The sequence below is a fragment of the Rhinopithecus roxellana genome, chromosome 12, assembly GCF_007565055.1.
Source record: "Rhinopithecus roxellana isolate Shanxi Qingling chromosome 12, ASM756505v1, whole genome shotgun sequence".
Taxonomy (NCBI): domain Eukaryota; kingdom Metazoa; phylum Chordata; class Mammalia; order Primates; family Cercopithecidae; genus Rhinopithecus; species Rhinopithecus roxellana.
Window position 1 is genome coordinate 93,416,137 of NC_044560.1, and position 24,843 is coordinate 93,440,979.

A 24,843-nucleotide genomic window follows, 5' to 3' on the forward strand; every position below is an offset into this window, starting at 1 on the left:
TTAAAATAGACAACTTAGGATATTAACTATAGTTCCTTTTTTGTTTCACTCTTGCAAACTAATTTTAACCATTAATTCACAAGTAAGAATTATCTTACAAGCAATACACACACACACACAACTTAGAAATGTTGTGTACAAAATGACTATTAAATGGACAGAATCAGGAAAAGGTATTTTGAGGACAATGGGGAAAATTCAATGCAACCAAACTGATCCTCTATAATAGAAGGGAATAGCTGTGTTACATAAAACTATTCCTAAATGTTGTAGATGCAGAGAAAAGAATACCAAACTAAAACTCAAGAGAGCTGGATTCAAGTCTCAAACAACAGCTGCGCCCTAATTATGACAAAACCTTTTACTTAAGTCCTAAACTGCCCCTTAGAGTTAAGATCAAATAAAATGAGTCTGAAAAGTATTCTGAAAAACGTAAAATGCTACACAAATAAAAACTTACTTTCATTATAGTTACATGTGCTACATTGGAAAAGAACTTTCAATATTTGTATTTCAGACATATTCAATGCATTATACTAAATTTATGACAAAGAGCCTTTACCCGTTCTACAGATCGTGCCCTCTTCTTTGGCCGAGTAGGCAGCGCATCTTCCTTCGGATTGGTGTCTATTGCCCAATAGGACCCCTAGAGGTAAAGAAATTATATTAACAGTATAGTACAGCAACCCTATGATATTAAAATGGATTTTTATAATCCTTTGCATCAAAAGCAAACATTCTGCAAATACAATGGAAAAATAGCATAAGAAACACTTGTTTTGAACTGAGAAAAAGATTATATAAGAAAATATATCCACTTATAATTACATTATTAAAAGAAAACATTCATAAGCTGAAGAATCCAAATCTAAGAACTTCTGCCACACCAAAATTTAAACAGAAAATGATCAACAAAACACATTTTTAATATACAGTGATTCTCAATTGAACAGATGTTAATTATATGACATGAAAAGAATTTAATGTATAAAGATACTGTAGTTTCTATATCCTGGGACCTCACAAATCTACATGGTTAGTGAAACATTTTTAAAGACAAACTGCTAGAACACATTTTATATAGTAAGTGTTCCTAAGAAGCAAAGATATGTGCATAAATTTTTTACTGCTTACTCTGTCATGACTTAACTATTCTCTCTTACTTTTTGATACAAGTTATCACAGCATTCATTTGAAAATATGTATGGAGCACCTACTGTGTTCCAGGCACTCAGAAAGTGTGACTCTCCAAAAAAAAAAAAAAAAAAAAAAACTTTGGAAAAGCACAGATCCCTAGATACAGTTTGCAAACATTATACAAACAAGAATAGCAAAACACAGAAAGATAAAGTGGCTTTCCCATTTAAAGTTGTGAGAACCAGGAACAAAGACAAACAGAAACAGTCGGATTTTCAGCTCTTTTTCCTTCAATTATCCTGCCTCTATACATACACATGGGGGAGGAAAGCATGAAGAGGGGAGTTCAAGAAAGGGAAAGAGGGAAAGGAGGAAGATACGCATTTCAGAAACAGAAACACAATGTATATCCTAGTTTTACAATAAATCCCAGTGGTCATATCCAAATTTAGTCTTCGTCTCTACTATCTCATTAATCTTCCTAAGCTGTTTTTTAAGGCAACATTTGACAATGACGGGAAATACAACCCTGACCTATCAATCCTCACACTTTATGCCCAACATGAATCATCTCCTTATACTTTCTTGAACATACCATGTTGTTTATCTGATCCTGTCCTACATGCTGACCGCGCTACTTGTAATGCCCACCACACCAATGACAAATCCATATTCCACCTTCAAATTTTACCTCATATTATCCAAAGGAATCCTTCTTTGATCTTCCTGCCATACCCAAGAATTCATCACTCTCTCCCTCTGCAAGATCTCTATACTTTTTACACATTTAGACCATTGTTTGCAATTAACATTCAATTCTGTTTACAGGTCTGTATCCCCTTCTAGGCTATATGTATGTATTCCTTAAGGGTAGGGGACTATTTTATTTGTTTCTATATCCACAGTGCCAGGCACAATGTCAGACACGAAGCAAGTACTCAATTAACATCTGTTGAAATGAGAAGGCAAAAAAAAGCTGTTTAACAAACTGCATCAAGAATATCAGTGTACTGGGTGTTACTATGTACATGCCAGTGTACACTGTTGGTGTACAAGGTAGGTGTCTATGTCTCGGATCCTGGTCTACGCAGGTACCCGAGCTTAACACTCATTTCATCACCCAGCCACTGCTGGGGTATTTCTATGTTATCTTTTCAAAACAGTCACTACATTTCAGCTAAGAGTCTACCAGACCTGGTAAGAATCTGCTAGGTAGGACCTATGAACTTGCCAAGAACCCTGTAAAATGTAGATGCTACAAAAAGCACTAAAAACGGGAAAACAATGATTTTGGGAAAACAATGATTTAGGTTTGGCCAGCAAGTTTCAAAATAAATGCAAAGGGGAAAAATTTTACACTGAGTTCTTATAAAAATTAAAAATAAAGTAGGAGAGAAAATACCAAACTTCATTGGACAACAGTTTAAAAACCATTTTTCATAGAAACAATAAACTCCAGCGTTTAGTTTTGTTTTGGATGGGTGTGTATACGTGTATTAATCTGGGGAAACCATTCAATGTCCAAACTTTACACTGATTTGTCAGTAAACATTTCAATAAAATTACAAAAACAAATAGATATCTCTTCTTCCACACAAAATATGAATGGTTGTGGCTTGTCACAAATAAATCAACAAAAGGGAAAAAACTTGCCCATGGCCTGTTACTATCCACTAGGTATTCATAAAATCCTGAATGCCTAAATGCAAATTCTAATAATTAAAGATTCACAAAAGTAATTGTGAAATCTTCCACCAAACAGTTCAGACTAACAAAGTATTTGAGTCTGACCTCTGAAATCACAGGTATGAATAAAGAGACCTTAAAATTCCTCTTCACATAGCAAAACCACAGTGAGATAACACTTTATACCCACTAGGATGTCTATGACGAAAAAAAAAAAAAAAAAAAAAACAACACAGAAAATAGCAAGTACAGGCTAAGTATCCCTTATCCAGATATCCAAAATGCTTGAAATCAGAAATCTTTTGGATTTCAGATTTTTTCAGATTTTGGAATACCTGCATATAACTAATGAAGTATCTTGGGGATGGGACCCAAGTCTAAAGCTCAAAATTGATTTATGTTTCATATAAACTCTTATACACATAGTTTGAAGGTAATTTTTTGTAATCATTTTAATAATGTTGTGCATGAAAACAAAATTTTAACTGTAATCCATCATATGAGGTGAGGCATGGAATTTTCCACTAGTAGCATCATGTTGGTGCTCAATAAGTATTAGATTTTATGGCATTTGTATTTCAAATTTTCAGATTAAGAATGCTCAACCTGTATTGGCAAGCACGTAGAGAAACTGAAACTCTTATGCACTGCTGATAGAAATGTGTAAAGGTGTAACCACTGTAGAAAATATGGCAATTCCTAAAAAAATTAAATGGAATTACCAAATGATCCAGCAATTCCACTTCTGGATATATATCCAAAAGATACGAAAGCAGAAAGTCAAGTATTTACACACTCATGTTCATAGTAATATTACTCACAACAGCCAAAAGGTAAAGCAGCCCAAGTGTGCACTGAAGGATACATGGATAAACAAATACACCACATACATCCAACAGAGTATTATTCAGCCTAAAAAGGAGGGATATTCTAGCCGGGGGCAGTGGCTCAACCTGTAATCCCAACACTTTGGGAGGCCGAGGAGACAGATTACGAGGTCAGGAGATCGAGACCATCCTGGCTAACACAGTGAAACCCTGTCTCTACTTTAAAAAAAAAAAAAAAACACACAAAAAATTAGCCAGGCATGATGGCAGGCACCTGTAGTCCTAGCTACTTGGGAGGCTGAGGCAGGAGAATGGCAAGAACCCAGAAGGCGGAGCTTGCAGTGAGCCCAGATCACACCACTGCACTCCAGCCAGGGCAACAGAGTGAGACTCCGTCTCCAAAAAAACAAAAGGGATAGATACTCTGACATATAAGCCAGTCACAGAAGGACAAATATTCTATGATTCCACTTATAAGTAGTAAAATTCTTAGAGACAAAGAGTAGAATGATGGTTGGTAGGGGATGAGGGGAAAGGAATATAGGCACTTATTGTTTAATGAGTAAAGAATTTAAGCGGAAGATGAAAAGGTTCTCGAGATGGATGGTAGTGATGACTGTACAACAATGTGAATGAACTTAATATTACTGAACTGTACACCTAAAATGATTCAAATGGTAAGAATTATGTTATGTATATTTTACCACCAAAAAAGTACCTCTCCGCTTTTCTTTTCTTTTTTTCTAAACACAGTGGCACGATCATGGCATAATGCAGCCTTGACCTCCCAAGCTCAAGTGATCCCGAGCCTCACAAGTAGCTGAGACCACAGGTACATTCCACCCCCACGCCTGGTTGTTGTTTTTTTTGTTTGTTTGTTTTTTAGAGACAGAGTCTCACTCCTCTGTTGGCCAGGCTGGAGTGCAGTGGCGCAATCTCAGCTCACTCCAACCTCCGCCTCCTGGGGTCAGGCAAGTCTCCTGTCTTAGCCTCCGAGGTAGCTGGGATTACAGGCGCCCACCGTCATGCCCAGATAATTTCTGTATTTTCACTTGAGACGGGGTTTCACCATGTTGGCCAGGCTGATTTCAAACTCCTGAACTCAGGCGGTCTGCCTCCCAAGTGCTGGGATTACAGGTGTGAGCCACTGCACCTGCCTAGTTTTCTGATTTTTTGTAGAAATGGGGCCTTGTCATGTTGCCCAGGTTGGTCTCAAACTCTTGGGCTCAAGTGATCCCCCTCCCTTGGGCATCCCAAAATGCTGAGGTTACAGGTGAGCCACCACATCCAGCCATCTAAGAAGCAGTTACCTTTGCTCTTCCTTGTTAGACAATATAGAAATCTCACAAAAACTGAACTGACATTTTAGATAGCCAATCAACAAACACGGGCTCAGTTCAATTTCCTCCCAGAGTAGGGTCTATACCACTAGGCTCATGTGGAGCAAGTAGGAAACAGGAGGTTTTTGTTTAAGTGGGGTTTTTTTTGTTTTTTTTGTTTGGCAGGGAAAAGGGTGTTGAGGCAAGGTCTTGCTCTGGTGCCAACACTGGAACACAGTGGCACACAATCATAGATCACTGCAACCTCAAACTCCTGGGCTTAATCAACACTCTTTCCTCAGCCTCCTGAGTAGATAGGACGATAAGTACCTGCCACCAGGCCCAGCTAACATTTTCCTTTATCTTTTTGTAGAGACAGGGTCTTGCTATGTTGCCAAAGCTAGTCTTGAACTTCTGGTCTATAAGGATCTTCCCACCTAGGCATCCCAAGCACTAGGATTACAGGCATGAGCCATCACACTCAATTTAGTTTTATTTTTAAATCAACTTTGCTGAAGTATATTTAAACAAAAATAAAATGCACCCATTTTAAGTGTGCAGTTTAAGAAAGTCTGACAATTGTATACATTCATGTAACCAACACTAAAAATACAGAACCCTAAAAATCTCCCTTGTGTGACTCAGGAAGCAATTCCCTTTCCTTCACCTTCTCTCATCCTACACAACCACTGATTCCCATCATTGTGTATTTTCTAGCATTTCATACAAGTGAACTCAAACTGTCAAACTATTTTCCACTCCCGACAGTGTATGACAATACAGCTGTTCCCTTCTTGCCAACACTTGGTATTTTAAGCCTTTTCAATTATACTCTCTCTACTGATGTGTGGTTGCGCCTCAGTGATTTTTAAGTGCATTTCTCTAACAAATAAAGATGTTGTACATCTTTACATGTACTTATTTGCCACCCATATATTATCCTTTGTAAAGTGTCTATTCATATCTTTTGCCCATGTTTTATTTGGATTATAAGAATATAGGCTATTTCTGTTACGCGACTTTTTAATATTCCGAATAACAAGTCATTTCTATGTGAATATGTACTGTGAGTATCCCCTCACAATCTGTGGTTATCTGTTTTCATAATGGAACCTCGTAAGAAGCAGAAAGCTTTTGATTCAATAAAGTCCAATCTATCAAATATTCATTTTATGGTCTATGATTTATATGTTTTTCTTTAATTTGCCTACTCCAAGATAGCAAATATATTCTCCACTGTTTTCTTCTAGAAGTTTTATAGTCTTAACATCCATGTTTAGGTCTCTGGTATACCTAGAGTTAATTTTCTGTATAAGTGTGTGATATGGAGCAATATTAATTTTTTGTCCACTCAGATATACAGCATAATTTCTTTAAAATATTATAACATTTCCCTACTGAATTACATCGGTACCTCTATCAAAATACACACACACACACACACACCAGTCTATTTCTAAACTCTATTCTATTGATCTACATGTCTATCCTTATGCCAATACCATTTTTTATTTTTTTATTTTTTGAGACGGGAGTCACTCTGTCACCCAGGCTGGAGTGGAGTGCCGTGATCTCACTCACTGCAACCTCCACCTCCCAGATTCAAGCAATTCTCCCACCTCAGCCTTCCAAGTAGCTGGGAATACAGGTGTGTACCACCATGACCAGCTAATTTTTCTATATTTTTAGTAGAGATGGGATTTCGCCACGTTAGCCAGGCTGGTCTCAAATTCCTGACCTCAAGTGATCTGCCCATCTCAGTCTCCCAAAGTGCTGTAATTACAGGGTGAGCCACCATGCCCGGCCGCCAATAACATTTTGTCTTAATTATTGTTAACTGTGTAAAAATTAGAAATCAGGCAGTATATATCCTACAACTTTGGTTCCCCACCACCACCGCCACAAGCTGACCTGTGGGCTGGCAGTGGTTTGCCCAACTTTGGTTTTTTCCAAAATTATTTTGCCTATTTTAGGCCCTTTGCATTTCCACATAAATAAGAGGACCAGCATGCCAATTTCTAAAAATGAAGCCTATGAGGATTTTTTTTTTTCCTTTTTTAGATAGGATCTCCATCACCCTGGCTGGAGTGTAGTGGCATAATCATGGCTCACTGCAGCCTCATCCTCCAGGCCCAAGAGATCTTCCCACCTCAGGCTCCCAAGTAGCTGGGACCATAGGCATGCACGACCACATCTGGCAAATTCGTCTTCTTTTTTGTATGTTGCCCAGGCTGGTCTTGAACTCCTGGACTCAAGTGATCCTCCTGTCTCAGCCTCCCAAAGCACTGGAATTACAGGTGTGAGCCACTGCACCCAGCCTAGGATTTTTTTAATTGAGTTTACATTAACTCTATAAATCTACCTGGGGAGGAATGGCATCTAACATTGAGTCTTCCACTCCACAAACATACTATATATGTCTCCATTCATGTAGATCTGCCCTTAGTTCTCTTGGTAATGTTTTGCAGTTTTCAGTGAACAGGTCCACATATATTTCGTTAAAATGTATCCCTACAGTATTTCATTATCTTGCTTTTGTTAACTTCATTTTCCAAGCATTCCTTCCTTGCAGCTTGTACCCTTGCTAAACTCACATATTATTTCTAGTAGTTTTTTCCATAGATTCCTTAGGATCTAATGTTTGCAAATAAAGACAGGCTTACTTATCCTTTTTCAATCTGGATGCCTTTTATTTCTTTTTCTTGCCTTACTCCATTGGCTAGGGCCTCTAATAGAATTTTGAATAAAAGTGGTTGAATGTAAACATCCTTGCTTTGTTCTCAATCTCAGAGTAAAATATAAACTGTAGGTTTTTCATAAATGTTTCTAATCAAGTTAAGGAAATTCTCTCTTTATTGGTAGTTTGCTGGATGAGTGTTAACCTTTGTCAAATATTTTTTCTACACCTGACATGGTATGATTTTTTAGCTATCTTCTACTCACTTGATGAGTTACTTAAATATCCCTGGTTTTAAAGGTATGTGTACCAAAATGGACAACATCTTTTGAATGTAACTAACTACCCATCAATTGTCACACATAAAACTAAAACAAACATACCATCTTGTAAATATTGAGTCCAGATTTCAAATACAATTCTAACAGATTCTAAAGCATTATTACTCTGGCTTTTGTACTTACATTTTCAAAATGTCAGGCTTACGAAGTATTTGATAGCCTGTAATTTTGTTGAAGGATACTCATCTCTGCTCCACAATTGCAAAAAACATTCTCCTATTTAGATCTATAAATTCCATGTAGAATGATGAATCCAATCAACTATTTTATTTTTTTATCATCTATTTCCTTGCAAGCTAAATGAAAACACAAATCTTTTGGGGTTAGTCAAATTACCTTTCCTAGGCATAACTCTCTTTAGTAATTGTTCTCTGCAATAATTATATAAAAGTTGTAGTAGATGATTTTAAAGGTCCTTTTCTGCCCTTAAGATTTAGGATTTGCCATATATTTGTGTGCTTGTTCTTTCATAGAAATTGTAGGAGGTAAGAAAGGATAATATCTTAAGATTAACACAAAATAATATAAGGTCAGATACTGGAGGAGGGAATACTTTCATATATATTTTGCTAAACCCTCAATATACTACTTGGGTCCACTGAACTAAATTTAGTTTTTTTGTTTGTTTTTATAGAGGTAGGATCTTGCTCATCAGCTTTTTAAAGACATCATGTGCTGACAGATGGAAGACTTAATGTTAAGATGGCAACACTCCCCAAATCGATGTATATATAGATTCTATGTAAGTTCTATCAAAATCCCGGCTGGTTTTTGCAGATATTGACAAGATAATCCTAAAATATATATTGTAATGTCAAGGAACCCAGAATAGCCAACATAACCTTGAAAAAGAAGAACTTGGAGGATTCACATTCTCAGACTTCAAAACTTATTATACAGTTGTAGTAATCAGGACAGTGTGACGCTGGCATAGGAGCAGACATACAGATCAGTGGAACTGATATGACAGTCTAGAAGTAAATCCATGTATTATACATTTATGGTCAAATTGTTTTCCAGACTACCAAGACAATTCAACAGTAAAACCATCTTTTCAACAATTAGTGCCAAGAAAATGGTCCACATGCAAAAGAATGAAACTGGGTCTCCTAACTCACACCACATGTAAAAATTAATCAAAATGGATCAAAGATCTAAACGGAAGGGATAAAACTGTGAAACTTTTAGAAAAGATAAACGTAAATCTTTGTAACCTTGGATTAGGAAATCTTTTCTTAGCTATGATATCAAAAGTGCAACCAACCCAAAGAAGATTGAACAATTCACCAAAATTATAAATGTTTTGTCAAAAGACACTATTAAGAAAGTGAAACAGATCTGGTACTTGCCTCCTGCACTTAGAAAAACCAAATAGCAAGCAGATAATCACATTTCAAACACAGCATCTAAGAGAGAACACTAGAATTTAACAAAGAAGTAACAAGAAACACCTGAGGCAGGGAAGGAGGAGGAGAGGGAAGCAGGCGGCCAGCTCACCTGGAATCCTGGAGAGGCTGCCCACTGAGGGAAAAGGATAAGTGAGTGATTCCCAGAGGTCCACATTTTCATTATGAATGTCTGTAACCCTAACCACAGGAGAATCCCTATGAGGGCCCTGAGACTAGCAGTGAGCTTCCTGACAACTCCATCAGGGGCTGAAGCACACACTCTCTGAAGCCTGAGAACTGCCTGCAGCTGCAGCCACTGACAACTCTGCCACCCCTAGCAGCATAGCCACAGCATATTTGTATACACCTTGAGGACAGACTTCCCCAGCCCACCACAAACACTGCTCCAGCTACCTGAGCACAATGCCAAAGCACCTGGGGATCATCTCCACTCTGCCCACCAAAGCCAGTGCCCAAGTACACCTAAGGACAAGCCACTCTGGCCTGGCACAGCCCCTCCAAGTGCCAAAGCATACTGCCTAGGGGACCAAGGATTGCCCCACCCACCATGGCAGGCATCTGTGCATACTTCCTGGGGCCCTGAGGACAAACCCACCCAGCTTGCCACTACCGCAACCACCAGTCACCAGTGAGTGATACATGAGGTCTGAGGAATGGCCCTCCCACACTTCACAGCCACTGATAACATCAATTCATACCACTTCAGAACCTGAGGGTTGTCCCACCACCATTACTGCCATCACCCACGCTGTCCAGGGGAATGAAGACACACCAACTGTCCAGCCCACTGCTGCCACGGTCAGTAACTAACCAACCAAGCTGTCTTGAGGCTGAAGAATGGCCCATTTGGACCCACTAAAACCAGAACACTACCAAGGGTCTCAAGGACAGGAACATCCAACCCACCACTACCATCACCAGGGCCCAAGAACTGGCCTACTGAGCATCCTCATCCTTAGCAAAGCCTTGCCACAGCCTCCACTAATGACTTTAGCCCAAGTCACTGAGAAAAACACAAAAATCACTGATGCCATTTACAACTGAAGAAATCATATGGAGGCTACAGTGCTACATACACTCAGAATCAAAGCTAAAGTGTTCCATGCAACAGGCGTCTCACAGATATATCTTCAGGAAAAAGTCTTCCCCTAGGAAAGTCAACCTAAAAAATTGGAAGAAGTAACTGCTACATTAGATGCACAGACATCAACATAAAAACACAAGAAATGTGGTGGGGGGGAACCTCCAAAGAAACACAGTATTTCTCCAACAACAGATTCCAATGAACATGAAATTTATGAAATACCTGAAAAGAAATTTGAAATAATAATATTAAAGAAGCTCAGTGAGATACAAGAGAACGCAAATAAACAGTACAAAGAAACCAGAAAAACAATTGAGGATATGAATGAGAAATTCACCAGAGACAGATATCATTAAAAAGAACCAAAAACAGATCCTGGAATGAAAGAATTCAATAAATGAAATTTTAAAAATTCATTTGAGAGCTTCAACAATAGACTAGATCAAACAGAAAGAAGAATCTCAGAACTTGAAGAGAGATCTTTTAGAAATAACTCAATAAGGTTTAAAAAAAAAAAAAAAGAATGAAAGCGGGCTCTCCTGCCACTACTGCCATCATTCATGCCACACATGCTGCCCAGGGGACCAAGGACACAGCAATCTACCCGGCCCACCACTGCATATGTGACATGTGGGACACCATAAAGGGACCAAAGTAGACAAATTCTGGGTGTTCCAAAAACTGAAGATGAAAGGCAAAGAAAGCTTTATTTCACAAAGTAACAGCAGAAAACTTACCAATCTATTATAGCAGGAGATTTAGACATCCAGGTACAGGAAGCTCAGAGATCCCCAAATAGATACAACCCAAAAAGATTTTCTTTGTGACACATTATACTTAAACTGGCAAAAGTCAAACACAAAGTTCTAAAAAACCAAGAAAAAGTAGTCTATTATTATAAGAGAACCTTCATCAGACTAACAGTGGATTTCTCAGCAGAAACCTTACAGACCAGGAGAGAATGGGATGATATATTCAAAGTGCTGGAAAGAACACAGCATGTAGGTAAAAAATACCATTCCCAGGAAAGTGACCCTGAAGCGAAATAAAGTCTTTCCCAGAAATACAAAAACTGAAGGAATTCATGACCATTAGACAAATCCCACAAAAAAGGGCTTAAGGGAGTCCTATGTCCATGAGCAAAAGGATGGTATCTACCATCAAGAAGACACAGAGAGGTAAAAAACTCACTGATAGAACAAACACACAAATAAAGAAGAGAAAAAAACTCAAATGTTACCACTACAGAAAACTACCAAATTGCAATAAGCAACAAGAGAGAAAAGAACACAAGATATAAAACAACCAGAAAATAATTAACAGAATGATAAAAATAAATCCTCACATATCCATTACAACCTTGAATGTAAACAGATTAAATTTTCCACTTAAAAGATCTAGACAACCTGAATGGATTTAAACAAAAAACAAAAACCATGACCCAACTATATGCTGCCTACAAGAAACTTGCTTCACCTGACTGAAAGCAAAGGAATGGAGAAAGATATTCCACACAAACAGTAACCAAGATAAGCAGAGATAGTTGCATTAGATAAAACAGACTTTAAGTCAAAAACAACCAAAAGAGACAAAGACAGTCATCATATAATGATAAAGGATCAATTCACCAAGAAGATATAAAAACTCTAAATACATATGCATCCAACACCAGAGGAACCAGATACATAAAACAAGTATCAAACAAAGAAACATTGGATTTAAACTGCACCCAAACAATAGGACCTAAAAGACATCTACAGAATATTTTATCCAACAGCTGCAGCATACCCATTGTTCCCATCAGTATATGGAATATTCCCCAAGACAGACCATTCGTTAGGTCCCAAAAAAAGTCTCAAAAAAAAGTTTAAATCAAAATTATGCCAAGTATAGTCTCAGACAACATGGACTAAAACTAGAAAGCAACAACAAGAGGAACTTTGGAAACTCTACAAATAATGGGAAAGTAAACAAAATGCTCCTGAATGACTATTGGGTCAACGAAGAAATTAAGAAGGAAATAAAAAACTTTCTTGAAATAAATGAAAATGAAAACACAACATACCAAAGCCTATAGAATACGGCAAAAGCAGAGGTAAAGGAAAGTTTATAACAATAAATGCTTACATCAAAAAAAGCAGAACGATTTCAAATAAACATCTAACAATGCACTTCGAGAACCAGAAAAGCAAGAACAAACCAAACACAAAATTAACAGACGAAAAGAAATAATGCAGCCTGGGCAATGGGCTGGTCTCATCTCTAAAATAATATTTAAAAATTAGCCTAGCATGGTGACATGTGCCTATAGTCCCAGCTACTCAAGAGACTGAGGTGAGAGGTATCCTGTTAGTCCTGGAGTTCATGGCTGCAATGAGCTACAATCATGTCACTTCCCTCCAGACTGGGCAATACAGCAAGACCTTGAATCTAAAAAAATTAAGAAAATAGAAATAATAAAGGTCAGAGCAAAACTAAAGAGGTTTAAAAAATACAAACTATCAACTAAAAGTTGGTCTTTTGAAAACATTAAGAAAAATCAACACACTGACAGCCACATTAATCAAGAAAAAAAAGAGAAGACCCAAATAAACAAAATCAGAAACAAAAAAGAGGACTAACAACTGATATCACAGAAATACAGATCACCAGACTACTATGAACAACTAGATGCTACCAAACTGTAAAACTGAGTGGAAATGAATAAATTCACGGACACATACAAGCTACCAATACTGAATCAGGAAGAAATAGAAAATATGAACAAACCAGTAACAAGTAACAAGACTGAATCAGTAATAAAAAGTCTTGGCCAGGAGCAGTGGCTCACACCTGTAATCCGAGCACTTTGGGAGGCTGAGGCAGGTAGATCACGAGGTCAGGAGTTTGAGACCAGCCTGACCAATATGGTGAAACCCCGTCTCTACTAAAAGTACAAAAATTAGCTGGGCATGGTGCGTGTGCCTGTAATCCCAGCTACTCAGAAGGCTGAGGCAGGAGAATCCCTTGAACCCAGGAGGCGGAGGTTGCAGTGAGCCGAGATCGCACCACTGCACTCCAGCCTGATACTCATCTCAAAAAATATATATATATATATAGGCTCCCAACAAAGAAAAGCCCAAGATTACAAAGACTTCACTGCCGAATTCTGCCAAACTTATAAAGAACTAACCCAATTCCCAAACCGTTCCCAAAAATTAAAGAGGAAGAAATTCTCCTTTACTCATTCTATGGGGCTTGCATTACCCTGATACCAAAACCAAACAAGGACACCAGAAAAAAAAGAACTGCAGGCCAATTATCTCTGATGTACACAGACACAAAAGTCTTCAACAAAATACTAGCAAACCAAATCCGACTGCACATCTAGAAGATAATACACCATGCCCAAGTGAGATTTATCCCAGGGATACAAGAATGGTTCAACATAGGCATATCAGTAAACCTAATACATCACATCAACAGAATGAAAGACAAAAATCATACGATCATTTCAACAGATACAGAAAAAGCATTTGAAAAAATTCAACATCATTTCATAAGAATTCTCAAGAAATCAGGCATAAAAGAAGCACACCTCAACATAATAAAGGCCATTTACGACAAACCCACAGATAATATCATATCAAACTGGGAAAAGCTGGAACTTTTTCCTCTAAAAGCTGGTCAAGACAAAGATGCCCGCTTTCACTACTCCTATTCAATATAGTACTGAAGTCCTAGTTAGCACAGTCAGGCAAGAAAAGGAAATAAAAGGCATCTAAACTGGAAAAGATGAAGGCACATTGTCCCTCTTTGCACATGACATGACCTTACATGTAGAAAAACCTAAAGACTCCCCCAAAAAACTCAATGGTCCTAGGAAAAGTGAATGTCCATAGGCAGAAGAATGAAACTAGGCTCCTATATCTCACCTTAAACAAAATTCAACTCAAAATGGATTAAAGACCTAAATGAAAGACTCAAAACTAAAAAAAACTACTAGAAGAAACACAGGAGAAATATTTCAGGACATTTGAGTTGACAAAGATTGTATGACTAAGATCTCAAAAGCACAGGCAACAAAACAAAAATAAACAAATGAGATTATATTAAACTAAAAGGCTTCTGCACAGCAAATAATCAATGGAGTGAGGAGACAATCTGTTGGGTAGGAGAAAATATTTGCAAACCATTCATCTGACAAGAGATTAATATTCAGAACATACAAGGGACTCAACTTCAATAATTATTTACATACACACACACACACCCATTAAAAAGTGGGCAAAAAAATATGAATGGGCATTTCTCATAGGAAGGCATAAATAGCCAACAGGTATATGAAAAAAATGTTCAACATCAATAATCATTAAGGAAATGCAAATCAAAACCACAAGGTGACATCCTCTTACTGCAGTTAGAATAGCTATGATTAAAAAGACAAAAAATAACAGACACTGAAGAGGATGTAGAAAAAAGGGAGCTCTCATATACTTGTGGTGGGAATGTAAATTAGTACAGTCATTATGGAAAACAGTGTGCTGATTTCTAAAAAAAAAACAAAAAAAAACAAAATAGAACTACCATATGATGTGGCATTTACCCAAAGGAAAAGAAATCACTGTATCAAAGGGAAACCTGCAACCCCATGTTTACTGCAACACTATTCACAAAAGCAAAGATATGGAATCAATATCCATCAATGGCTGAATGGGATAAAGAACATACGGTATACATACATAATGAAATGCTATCATAAAAAAGAATGAAAGCCTGTCATCTGAAGCAACATGGATGGAACTGAAAGAATGTTAAGCCAGGCACAGAAAGACAAATATCACATATTTTCATTCATATGTGGAAGGTAAAAAAGTTAATCTCATGGAGGTAAAGAGCAGAATGATAGTCACCAGAGGATGGGCAGAGTGTAGCGGTGTGGGGTGAAAATAAGTTTATTAACGGGTACAAACATACAGCTAGATAGAAGAAATAAGTTCCAAAGTTTCACAGCAAGGTAGACAGGCTATAATTAAAAACAATGTATTGTTTATTTCAAAATAAATAGAAGAGAGGACTTGAAGTGTTCCCAATACATTAAAATGATAAACACTTAAGGTGATATATTCTCTAATTACCCTGAGTTGATCATTACACATTCTATGCCTGTAACAAAATACCACAAGTACCCCATAAAAATGCACAAATAATATGTATCAATTAAAAAGTTTTAAAAAAATTTTAAGAAGGCAAAAAAAAAAAAAAAATACAACCACACAATAAAAGGAAATACTTGCAAATTATATAAGCGATACAGGATCTGTATCTAATATATATAAAGAACTCTTACAACTGAGTTATAAGGGAGAAATAATTCCATTTAAAATGGGCACATAATCACGAGGTCAGGAGATTGAGACCATCCTGGCTAACACAGTGAAACCCCGTCTCTACTAAAAAATACAAAAAAAAAAAAAAAAAAAAACTAGCCAGGCGAGGTGGCAGGTGCCTGTAGTCCCAGCTACTCGGGAGGCTGAGGCAGGAGAATGGCGTGAACCCGGGAGGCAGAGCTTGCAGTGAGCTGAGATTCGGCCACTGCACTCCAGCCCGGGCGACAGAGCGAGACTCCGTCTCAAAAAAAAAAGGGGGGGGGGGCCCATAATCTAAATAAATAAATATTTCTCCAAAGGAGATGTACAGATGGCCAACAGGCACATCAAAATTTGATCACCATCAATTGCCATTAATCCAATGAAAATCAAAACCATTACAAAATGAGGTATCATTTTCCACCCGCAAGGATGACCATAATAAAAAAGACACTTAGTAAGTACTATTGGCAAGGATGTGAAAAACTGCAACCCTCGTAACTGTGGGAATGTAAACGGTACAACTGCTTTGAAAGACAGTCTGGCTGTTCCACAAAAGATTAAACATATGACCCAGCAATTCCACTCCTAAAAAACTGAAACATACACAAGAGAAATAAAGTGAGTCTATCCTAAATTGTCTACACAAATACTCACAGCAGCATTTTTGTTTCAAAGTAGAAACAATCTAAATGTTCAGCTGGATAAAGAGACTAACAACTGTGGTATAGCTATGCAATGGAGTATCATTCTAGCATAAAAAGGAATTAAGCACTATTCCATGTTATAATATGGATGACCCTGAAAACCTTATGGTAAGTGAAAGAAGCCCAAAATGCCACATATCGTATAATTATTTTATATGAAATGTCCAAAATAGGTAACATGTCCACAATAGGCAAATTCACAGAAACAGAAAGTAATGTAGTGGTTGCCAGGAACTTGAGATGGTGGAAATGGTGAGAGACTATTATTAATGGATAGGTTTCTTTTTGGGAGGGATGCAATGAAAATGTCCTGGAATTTGATACTGATGATTGCACAACTTTGCAATTATAGTAAAACTACGGAATTATATACTTTTAAAAGACAACATTTATAGTATATAAATTTTCTCTCAATAAAAAACTTTTTTTGATCTAAGAGAAAAAGGAATCAACAGGCTCTAATCAAACACAGGGTATGTCCAATACAGTAAAAAGACACCTTTCACAAAGCAAAGCCAGTGATATTGTCCAGAAAGAACTCAAGCCTCCTGATTTTTCTTTTTTTTTTTTTTTTTAATTCCGGGATACATGTGCAGAACGTGCAGGTTTGTTACATAGGTATATGTGTGCCATGGTGGTTTACTGCACCTATCAACCCAGTCACCTAGGTTTTAAGCCCTGCATACATTAGCTATTTGTCCTGATGTTTTTCCTCTCCTTGCTGCCCCCCGACCCGAGAGGCCCCGGTGTGTGTTGTTCCCTTCCGTGTCCTTGCGTCCTCATTGTTCAACTCCCACTACGAGTGAGAACATGTGGTGTCTGGTTTTCTGTTCCCTGTTAGTTTGCTGAGGATGGTGGCTTCCCGCTTCATCCACGTCCCTGCAAAGGACGTGATCTCATTCCTTATCATGGCTGCGTAGTATTCCGTGGTGTATATGTACTATATTTTGTTTATCATTGATGGGCATTTGGGTTAATTCCATGTCTTTGCTATTGTGAATAGTGCTGCAATAAACATACGTGTGCATGTATCTTTATAAGAGAAGGATTACAAAGATATGCTGAGTAAAAGAAACATAAATGAATATATATTTCTTTGGGTATAAGGCTCCTGATTTCTAGCTGATTCCTGGCTCTCCTCTGGACCATGTTTGTCTGTGATAAAAGTTACCTAAAGTAGTCATTAAGAGAAAAATCAAGGAATTCACCTACCTGAAGGTTAAGAACTCAAAAGATCTTCCCAAATTTAAAGTAGATGTGAATCAATGTCAAGAAGTGAAATAAGTTTCCTGGCCCCAACCTACTGATCAAAAATCAAAGTCTGAGTAAAATGAAGCAAAGTGACAATTTCTAGAACATTGAGACCAGTCTTAATTAAAAATGGCAAAAAATTTATGTAGAATTTGAAAAGTTTCTTTGAGAATAGAACAGCAACTTCTTAGTTACCTAGGAAAAGACAAACATCACTTTTGAGATAAACATTTATTAGGCATCTACTGTGTATCAGACACTGCTGGGTATGATGGAGGTAGGAAAATGTCAAAGACCTAATCCTTGTAAATGAAAAACTCACAACTGAAGGAGCTATAATAGTGAAATTCCCCAAGAATCATGGGAGCAAAAAGAAGAGAGCAATTCATTTTGAAAAGGTAGAGTAGGTTAAAAAAGGAAAATAACTTCCTTTCCCAGTTATTATACTGAAATGTGAGCTGGGCTTTAAAGGATAAAGAAAATGAAACACTATTTTAGATACCATGTATCATAAATGCAAGAAAAACAGTAGAGTATAGCTTGAATATAAAGCTTAGAAGCACAAAATCCAAGCCTAGACTTGAAAATAGGGCCACCGAAGTAGACTTGTGTTTTTACTTATGTGCCATACCCTAAGGCAGCAAGGTCGAAGAAGGCACAGAAAAAGTAAACAGAGACTAGAGGAGACTAGTTGAAAGTGACATAGTATTTCAGGTTATTTATCGTTAAAATCATGTTACTTTTTAAAACATCTTAACTCTACTAATTATTTTGTTTTCATATAAAAACCAGGATCTGAAAAGATCAGTGATGACAGAAGGAATCACATGAGGCTGAATTAGGTTCACAGGATTGCTAAACACTATACAGATAAGGACAATACTTCATACTCTCTTAAAATAAAACCCCAAAGGGAAGCAGAGTCTCCTATGCATGTTTCATGTACAGGAAATATTAACTAACCGGTCAGGGACATCACATAAGTCCTAATTCTCTAGCATCAAAGCAACTGCTTGAATCCATTTCACCAATTACCTATGTACATACACAAGAAGGACCAAAGGGAAGCTCTAAAATTAAAAAGTACAGTAGGCTGGGCACATGGGAGGCTGAGGTTGGCAGATCACCTGAGGTTGGGAGTTTGAGACCAGCCTGGCCAACATGGAGAAACCCCGTCTCTACTAAAAATACAAAATGAGCCGGGCGTGGTGGCACATGCCTGTAACCCCAGCTACTTGGGAGGCTGAGGCAGGAGAATCGCTTGAACCTGGGAGGCAGAGGTTGTGGTGAGCAGAGATTGCGCCATTGCACTCCAGCATGGGCGACAAGAGCAAAATTCCATCTCAAAAGAAAAAAAAAAAAAAAGTCCAATAATTGAAATAAAAGTTCACCAATAGATTAGATAGAATCAGATTCAGAGATCCTGAAAACAGATTAGCAGAAACTAACCAATCTGAGGAACAAAAAGATAAGAAAAATTAACAGTCTCAAGGACTTGTGAAAAAAATTCAAGTCTTATTATAACTGACCCTAAAAGAAAAAGAAAAAATAGGGGCAAAAGAATTTTTAAAAAATAATAACTGAAAATATCCCAAATTTGGAGGAAAGCCTCATCTTGTCGATCCTAGATTAGCAAGCCTAGAATAAATACAAAAACACTACATCAAAGCATATCACAGTCAAACTGCTGAGATCCAAAGAAAAAGAGAAAAATTACTGAAAGCTACCAAAAGTGACAGGGGTTTGGGGGTACAACACACATTACACATAGAAGAATAAAAATAAGAATGACAGCTGACTTTTCATAAAAAATAATGGAGGCCAATGGAACATCTTCAAAATGGAATATATTCAAAACTCTGACAAGTGGGAATACCCTGCAAACCCAGGAATCCATACGCAGAAAAAAGTATACTGAGGATGAAATAAAGATATTTTCAGATGAACAAAGGCCTATAAAATTTGTTGCTTGCAGACCTGCACTACAAGAACTGCCAGAGGATATTGTTAGGCTGAAGAGAAAGGTTACCAGATGGAAACTTAGATTTCCAGGAAAGAACATCAGAAAAGGTAAATAACTAAGAAAATATTTCCTCCAATGTAATTTCCTTAAAAGGCAACTAACTATTTAAAGCAAATAACACAAATCCTAAGACGGGATTTATGGTATAAGTAGAAGTACAAGATATGACAATAGCACAAAGAAAGGAATGGTAGATAAACGAAATTATACTGCTGTAATGTTAATACATTTTTAAATGGATGGCAGGAGGTAGCAGTAGGTGGTATAAAGTGTAAGGTATAAAGTGGAGGGTGGTATAATATTACCTCCAAATAGACTCTGATAAGTTAGTGATACATATTGTTAAACTCTAGAATGACTACTAAAAAACTAATTAAAAGAGGACACTAAGAAGTCAAGAGATGAAATAAAATAGAATCCTACAAACTGATTAACCCCAAAGGTTGTAGAAATAAAGCAACATTAAGAACAAAAGAAAAACAAACAGCAATGATACCAATAATCACATTAAATTAAATACAAACACTAAGTGGTCTAAATAGAAGGCAGAGGTCATTAGACAACTTTAAAAGCAAGAGCCAATGGCCACGTGGTTTACCAGAGAAACGCTTTAAACACAAAGATGTTTACGGACCAAAAGCAAAATACTGGAAAAAGATACACCATGATGTTGCATAAGAAAGCTGGAATGGCTAAATTAGTATCAGACAAAGTAGGCTTCAGGACAAAGAGCATTTGAAGAAATTAAGTGCCGGGTGCGGTGGCTCATGCCTGTAATCCCACCACTTTGGGAGGCTGAGGCAGGCGGATCACAAGGTCAGGAGTTCAAGACCAGTGTGGCCAATATAATGAAACCCCGTCTCTACCAAAAATACAAAAATTAGCCAGGCATGGTGGCACGTGCCACCTCCCAGCTACTCGGGAGGCTGAGGCAGAAGAATTGCTTGAACCTGGGAAGCAGAGGTTGTAGTGAGCCGAGATCACGCCGCTGCGTTCCAGGCTGGGCAACAGAGCGAGACTTCGCCTCAAAAAAAAAAAAAAAAGAAATTAAGAAGAACATTTCATAAAGATAAAAGAACGATTTATCAGGAAGAATAAACACGCCATACATAAACAGCAATTGGCAATGGGCCTAAGTGCAAAATCTAAAATTATAAAACTTAAAAAGAAAATCTTCATGACCGTACTTTATTTCCTGACAGCATACACAAGTCACTAACAATTAAATTTAAAAATGATAAATTCGACTTCACCAAAATTCAAATTTTCTACTCTTTTTAAAACACTGTTGTGAAAGCAAAAAGGCAAACCGTAGTCTAAAACAAAACATTTAAACAACAGAAATCTAAGGAAAGACTTGTATCCAGAATATATTTTTTAAAATGCTTACAACTCAGTAATAATGACAACCAATGTTTTCTAAGTCAAAAGACTTTTAAAAAACTTTCAGAGGAGAAGACATACAAATGCCCAGGAAGCACATAAAAAGATGCTCAATATCAACAGCCATCAAGAAAATTCAAATAAAAACCATGATGAAATACCACTTCGCACCCAGTAGAATGGCTACAGTTACTCAGTATCAACAGCCATCAAGAAAATTCAAATAAAAACCATGATGAAATACCACTTCGCACCCAGTAGAATGGCCACAGTTAAAAAGACAGGTAATAACCAACTGTTGGCCATGGGAAGCAAAACTGCAACTCTCAGGTATTGCTGTTGGGAATGTAAAACAGCACAATCACTTTGGGAAAGGATTTGGCAGTTTCTTATAAAGTTAACCTTCCATCTGCCCTCTGACCCAGTAATTCTATCCTTCAGGAGAAATAGAAAGCATGTCCATAGAAAACTTGTTTAAGAATTTACTAGTAATTATTAATAGCCTAAAACTGAAAACACCTCAAGTGTCCATCAACAAATAAATGTATAAACAAACTGTCATAGATTCATACAATGGAATACCACTTAACAATAAGAAACAAACAAGTAATATATGTAGCAGCATTATAAACATTATACTGAGTGAAAGACACAAATGAGTATATACTGAATGATTCCATTTACATGTAGTTCTATCATGTGAACTTACGGAAAAAATCTACTATGCACTCAAGGATCACTATCTAAAACTGGGGCTTGACCACAAGCTTATTTTGAGGATCAAGATAATGCATGTAAAAATGGCTCTAAATTCTTTAAAGCAATATACAGATACAGACATTACTTTTTATCAACAATTCCAGTACAACACAGTAATGTCCCTTCTGATGGAAAAGACTGCAGTGGCTCACCCTGTAAAATCCCACAGAAAGATCACAAACAAGAATTCTACAACTTTGATCATATTTTCCAAAAATGATTCAAGATACCCTAAAACAGAAGTTAATTCCAGAGGGGAGGAAAGTGGCACCCAACTGAAAACCAGGTGTCATTGTTAAGTAGAAGAGAGCAAACAAATACCAGCAATTCATAAACTTCAGAGAAAAATCAAGGTAATCAAGATAAAGAAAATCCATCAGAAATGGCCGGGCGCGATGGCTCACACCTGTAATCCCAGCACTTTGGGAAGCCAACGCGGGTGGATCATTTGAGGTCAGGAGATCGAGACCAGCCTGGCCAACATGGTGAAACCTCATGTCTACTGGAAAAAAAAATTAGCCAGGCGTGATGGCACACACTTGTAATCCCAGCTACTGGGGAGGGTGAGGCAGGAGAATCGTGTGAGACTGGAAGGCAGAGGTGCAGTGAAACAAGATCATGCCACTGCACTCCAGCCTAGGAGATGGAGTGAGACTCTGTCTCAAAAAGAAAAAAAAAGAAAATGCATCAGAAATGAAGATGTGTCAAAGATCAACAATAAACTTAAATGTCTTTATTCCCATCATTATAAAGTATTTACTTTAAAGTATTTACATTATAAAGTATTACTTCAAATAAAGAGCATTTTAATTATTCAAAAACTTTATTTGTAGCTGAAATTTTATGTCAACACAAAGTACCCTGCTTTATCTTAGGTTGAAAATAGCCTAATAAAAAAGCTATTACCTGATTAAGTACAAATAAACCAAAAATGCTAATATTAATTTCAGACTCCTGGGGAAAGCAGTCCCTGTCATAAATAGCTAACCATTCCAAATGGTGAAATCTATTACTATTGCCAAGTATATGCCCACTGGTAACATGAATCATCATAGACGATTCTCTGCTCTTCCTTAGCTTTCAATGCACATTCCCCTCAGGAGCTGGATTCCTCTTGTCCCTGACTTCTTTGGCTTTATATCATGCCTTCATCTTTCTTTCTTTCTTTCTTTTTTTTTTTTTTTAACCTCTCCCAGTTTATTTCGGCAATCTATCTTCAAAAGATTTGTTTGCTTTGTTTTCTCCCAACTTCTTAGGATGCTGTTCCTGTTAACTGCTCAGGCACAGCATTTGCATGCACCACAGATAGTGTAACCATACTTTGAGTTTCAATCCTGCTTTATACCTGTTCCCTAAACATAGTTAAGAATAGCACCCCTTTCATCCTCACAAGTTTCTGGCTTGGACAATAGGTTAAAGAGCTACTGAGACCACAAAAATAGACTATGAATGGTCAAAACAGTAAGTACTTCAAAGGCAGGCTGCTTGTCTGGCTAGTTGACCGAATGAACATGTGGATAACAACTATTCCAATGCCCGTTCAGGTCCTTGAAATACCCTTTTTGTACAAATACAAGTTTTTATTACTTTTAAATATACTGATTATCAAATTAAGCCAAAAGAGAGACTGTTAAGAAATTTCCTCTTAATCAATGGATTAAAATATGTAATTGGCATACTGACTGTAGTATAGTAAACAATTCCACTAAATGTTAAGGATACTTAAAAAGTGTATCCTATTAAGGGATTAACAGACATATCTTGCTTTTAAATCATAGTACCAATCAATCCTTTCAGAAACTTTAAGTTAGAGATAAAGTTTTACTATATCATAACGAATTTCCAAGAAACAGATGGCTCACCTATATAATCCACTCACAAGGCAGCTTAACATGACTATCATATGTTACTACTTGAGGGTTATAACTCAATATCTGTCAAGTCTAAGCCGAAAAGAAAGTAACTTGATGGTCAAAAACACACAACTAGCAAAAACATGTCTTTCAAATAGTGATTAAACTCTGATAAATCCGTATGATGGAATATATGCAATGAAATGAAACAAAACTGCTGATACGCACAACGACATGGATGGCTCTCAAATACATTACGCTAAAGGAAAGAAGCCAGACTCAGAAGGCCATGTACTACATGAGTCCCATTTACATGGCATTTTGGAAAAGGCAAAATTATAGGGACACAAACAGATCAGCAGTTGCAAAGGCCTGGGGATAAGGGAAAGGGCTGACTACCAAGTGACAATCTAGAATACTCTTCTTTATTTTGATTACAGTGATGGTTACACTGTGTTTGTTGAAAGGAATAGAATTATACACCAAAGAGTAAATTTTACCATACATAATTTTTTAAAACAATTTCTAGGTATAATGTTATTTTTTAAAGTAGTTTAGATCTGGAAAAGAAAAAAAAAGAGGACAACAACAACAAAATGTTCTCTTTCAACTTTAAAAAGAGAACAGAGAACACTGTATGTCTAAACAAAAGGCAGCTGCAACCACACTGCTCGAACAGTATTAACATCAGGGCTCTAGGCCAACACTTCTTTCAGCTTCTGCAGTGTTATCTCCCTGAATCAGATTCTCACTTCTATCTAACTCAATCTTCCTAATTTTCTGAATATCTTGGCTTTCCAACCTTGGTTTGTCTAATGTCTCACATTCATAATTCACCTCTGTCTCGACAATCACTCAATGGCTCCAATCCATTTCTCACGTTTGGATCTCACGTTAGTACTGACATTAATTCCCTTAATTCCTGACTCTACCCAGTTTTGCTATGACTCGTCCCTCAGCTAAACTTGATCATGTCCACTTCTAGCCTTCAACTGGAGTTCTTATTTACCATGAGTTAAAATGACAAATGCTACCAACC

At 37.2% G+C, this 24,843-nt stretch overlaps 1 protein-coding gene across 1 annotated transcript in view; it reads right to left on the reverse strand.

Moving 5' to 3' along the window:
• LOC104668995 (forkhead box protein J3) overlaps positions 1 to 24,843 on the reverse strand; it is a 143,184-nt gene that overhangs the window by 38,923 nt on the left and 79,418 nt on the right. The window contains exon 5 of the mRNA XM_030942341.1: positions 563 to 646. Within this exon, the coding sequence (XP_030798201.1) occupies positions 563 to 646 (84 nt within the window). The remainder of the gene's footprint in view (positions 1 to 562; positions 647 to 24,843) is intronic.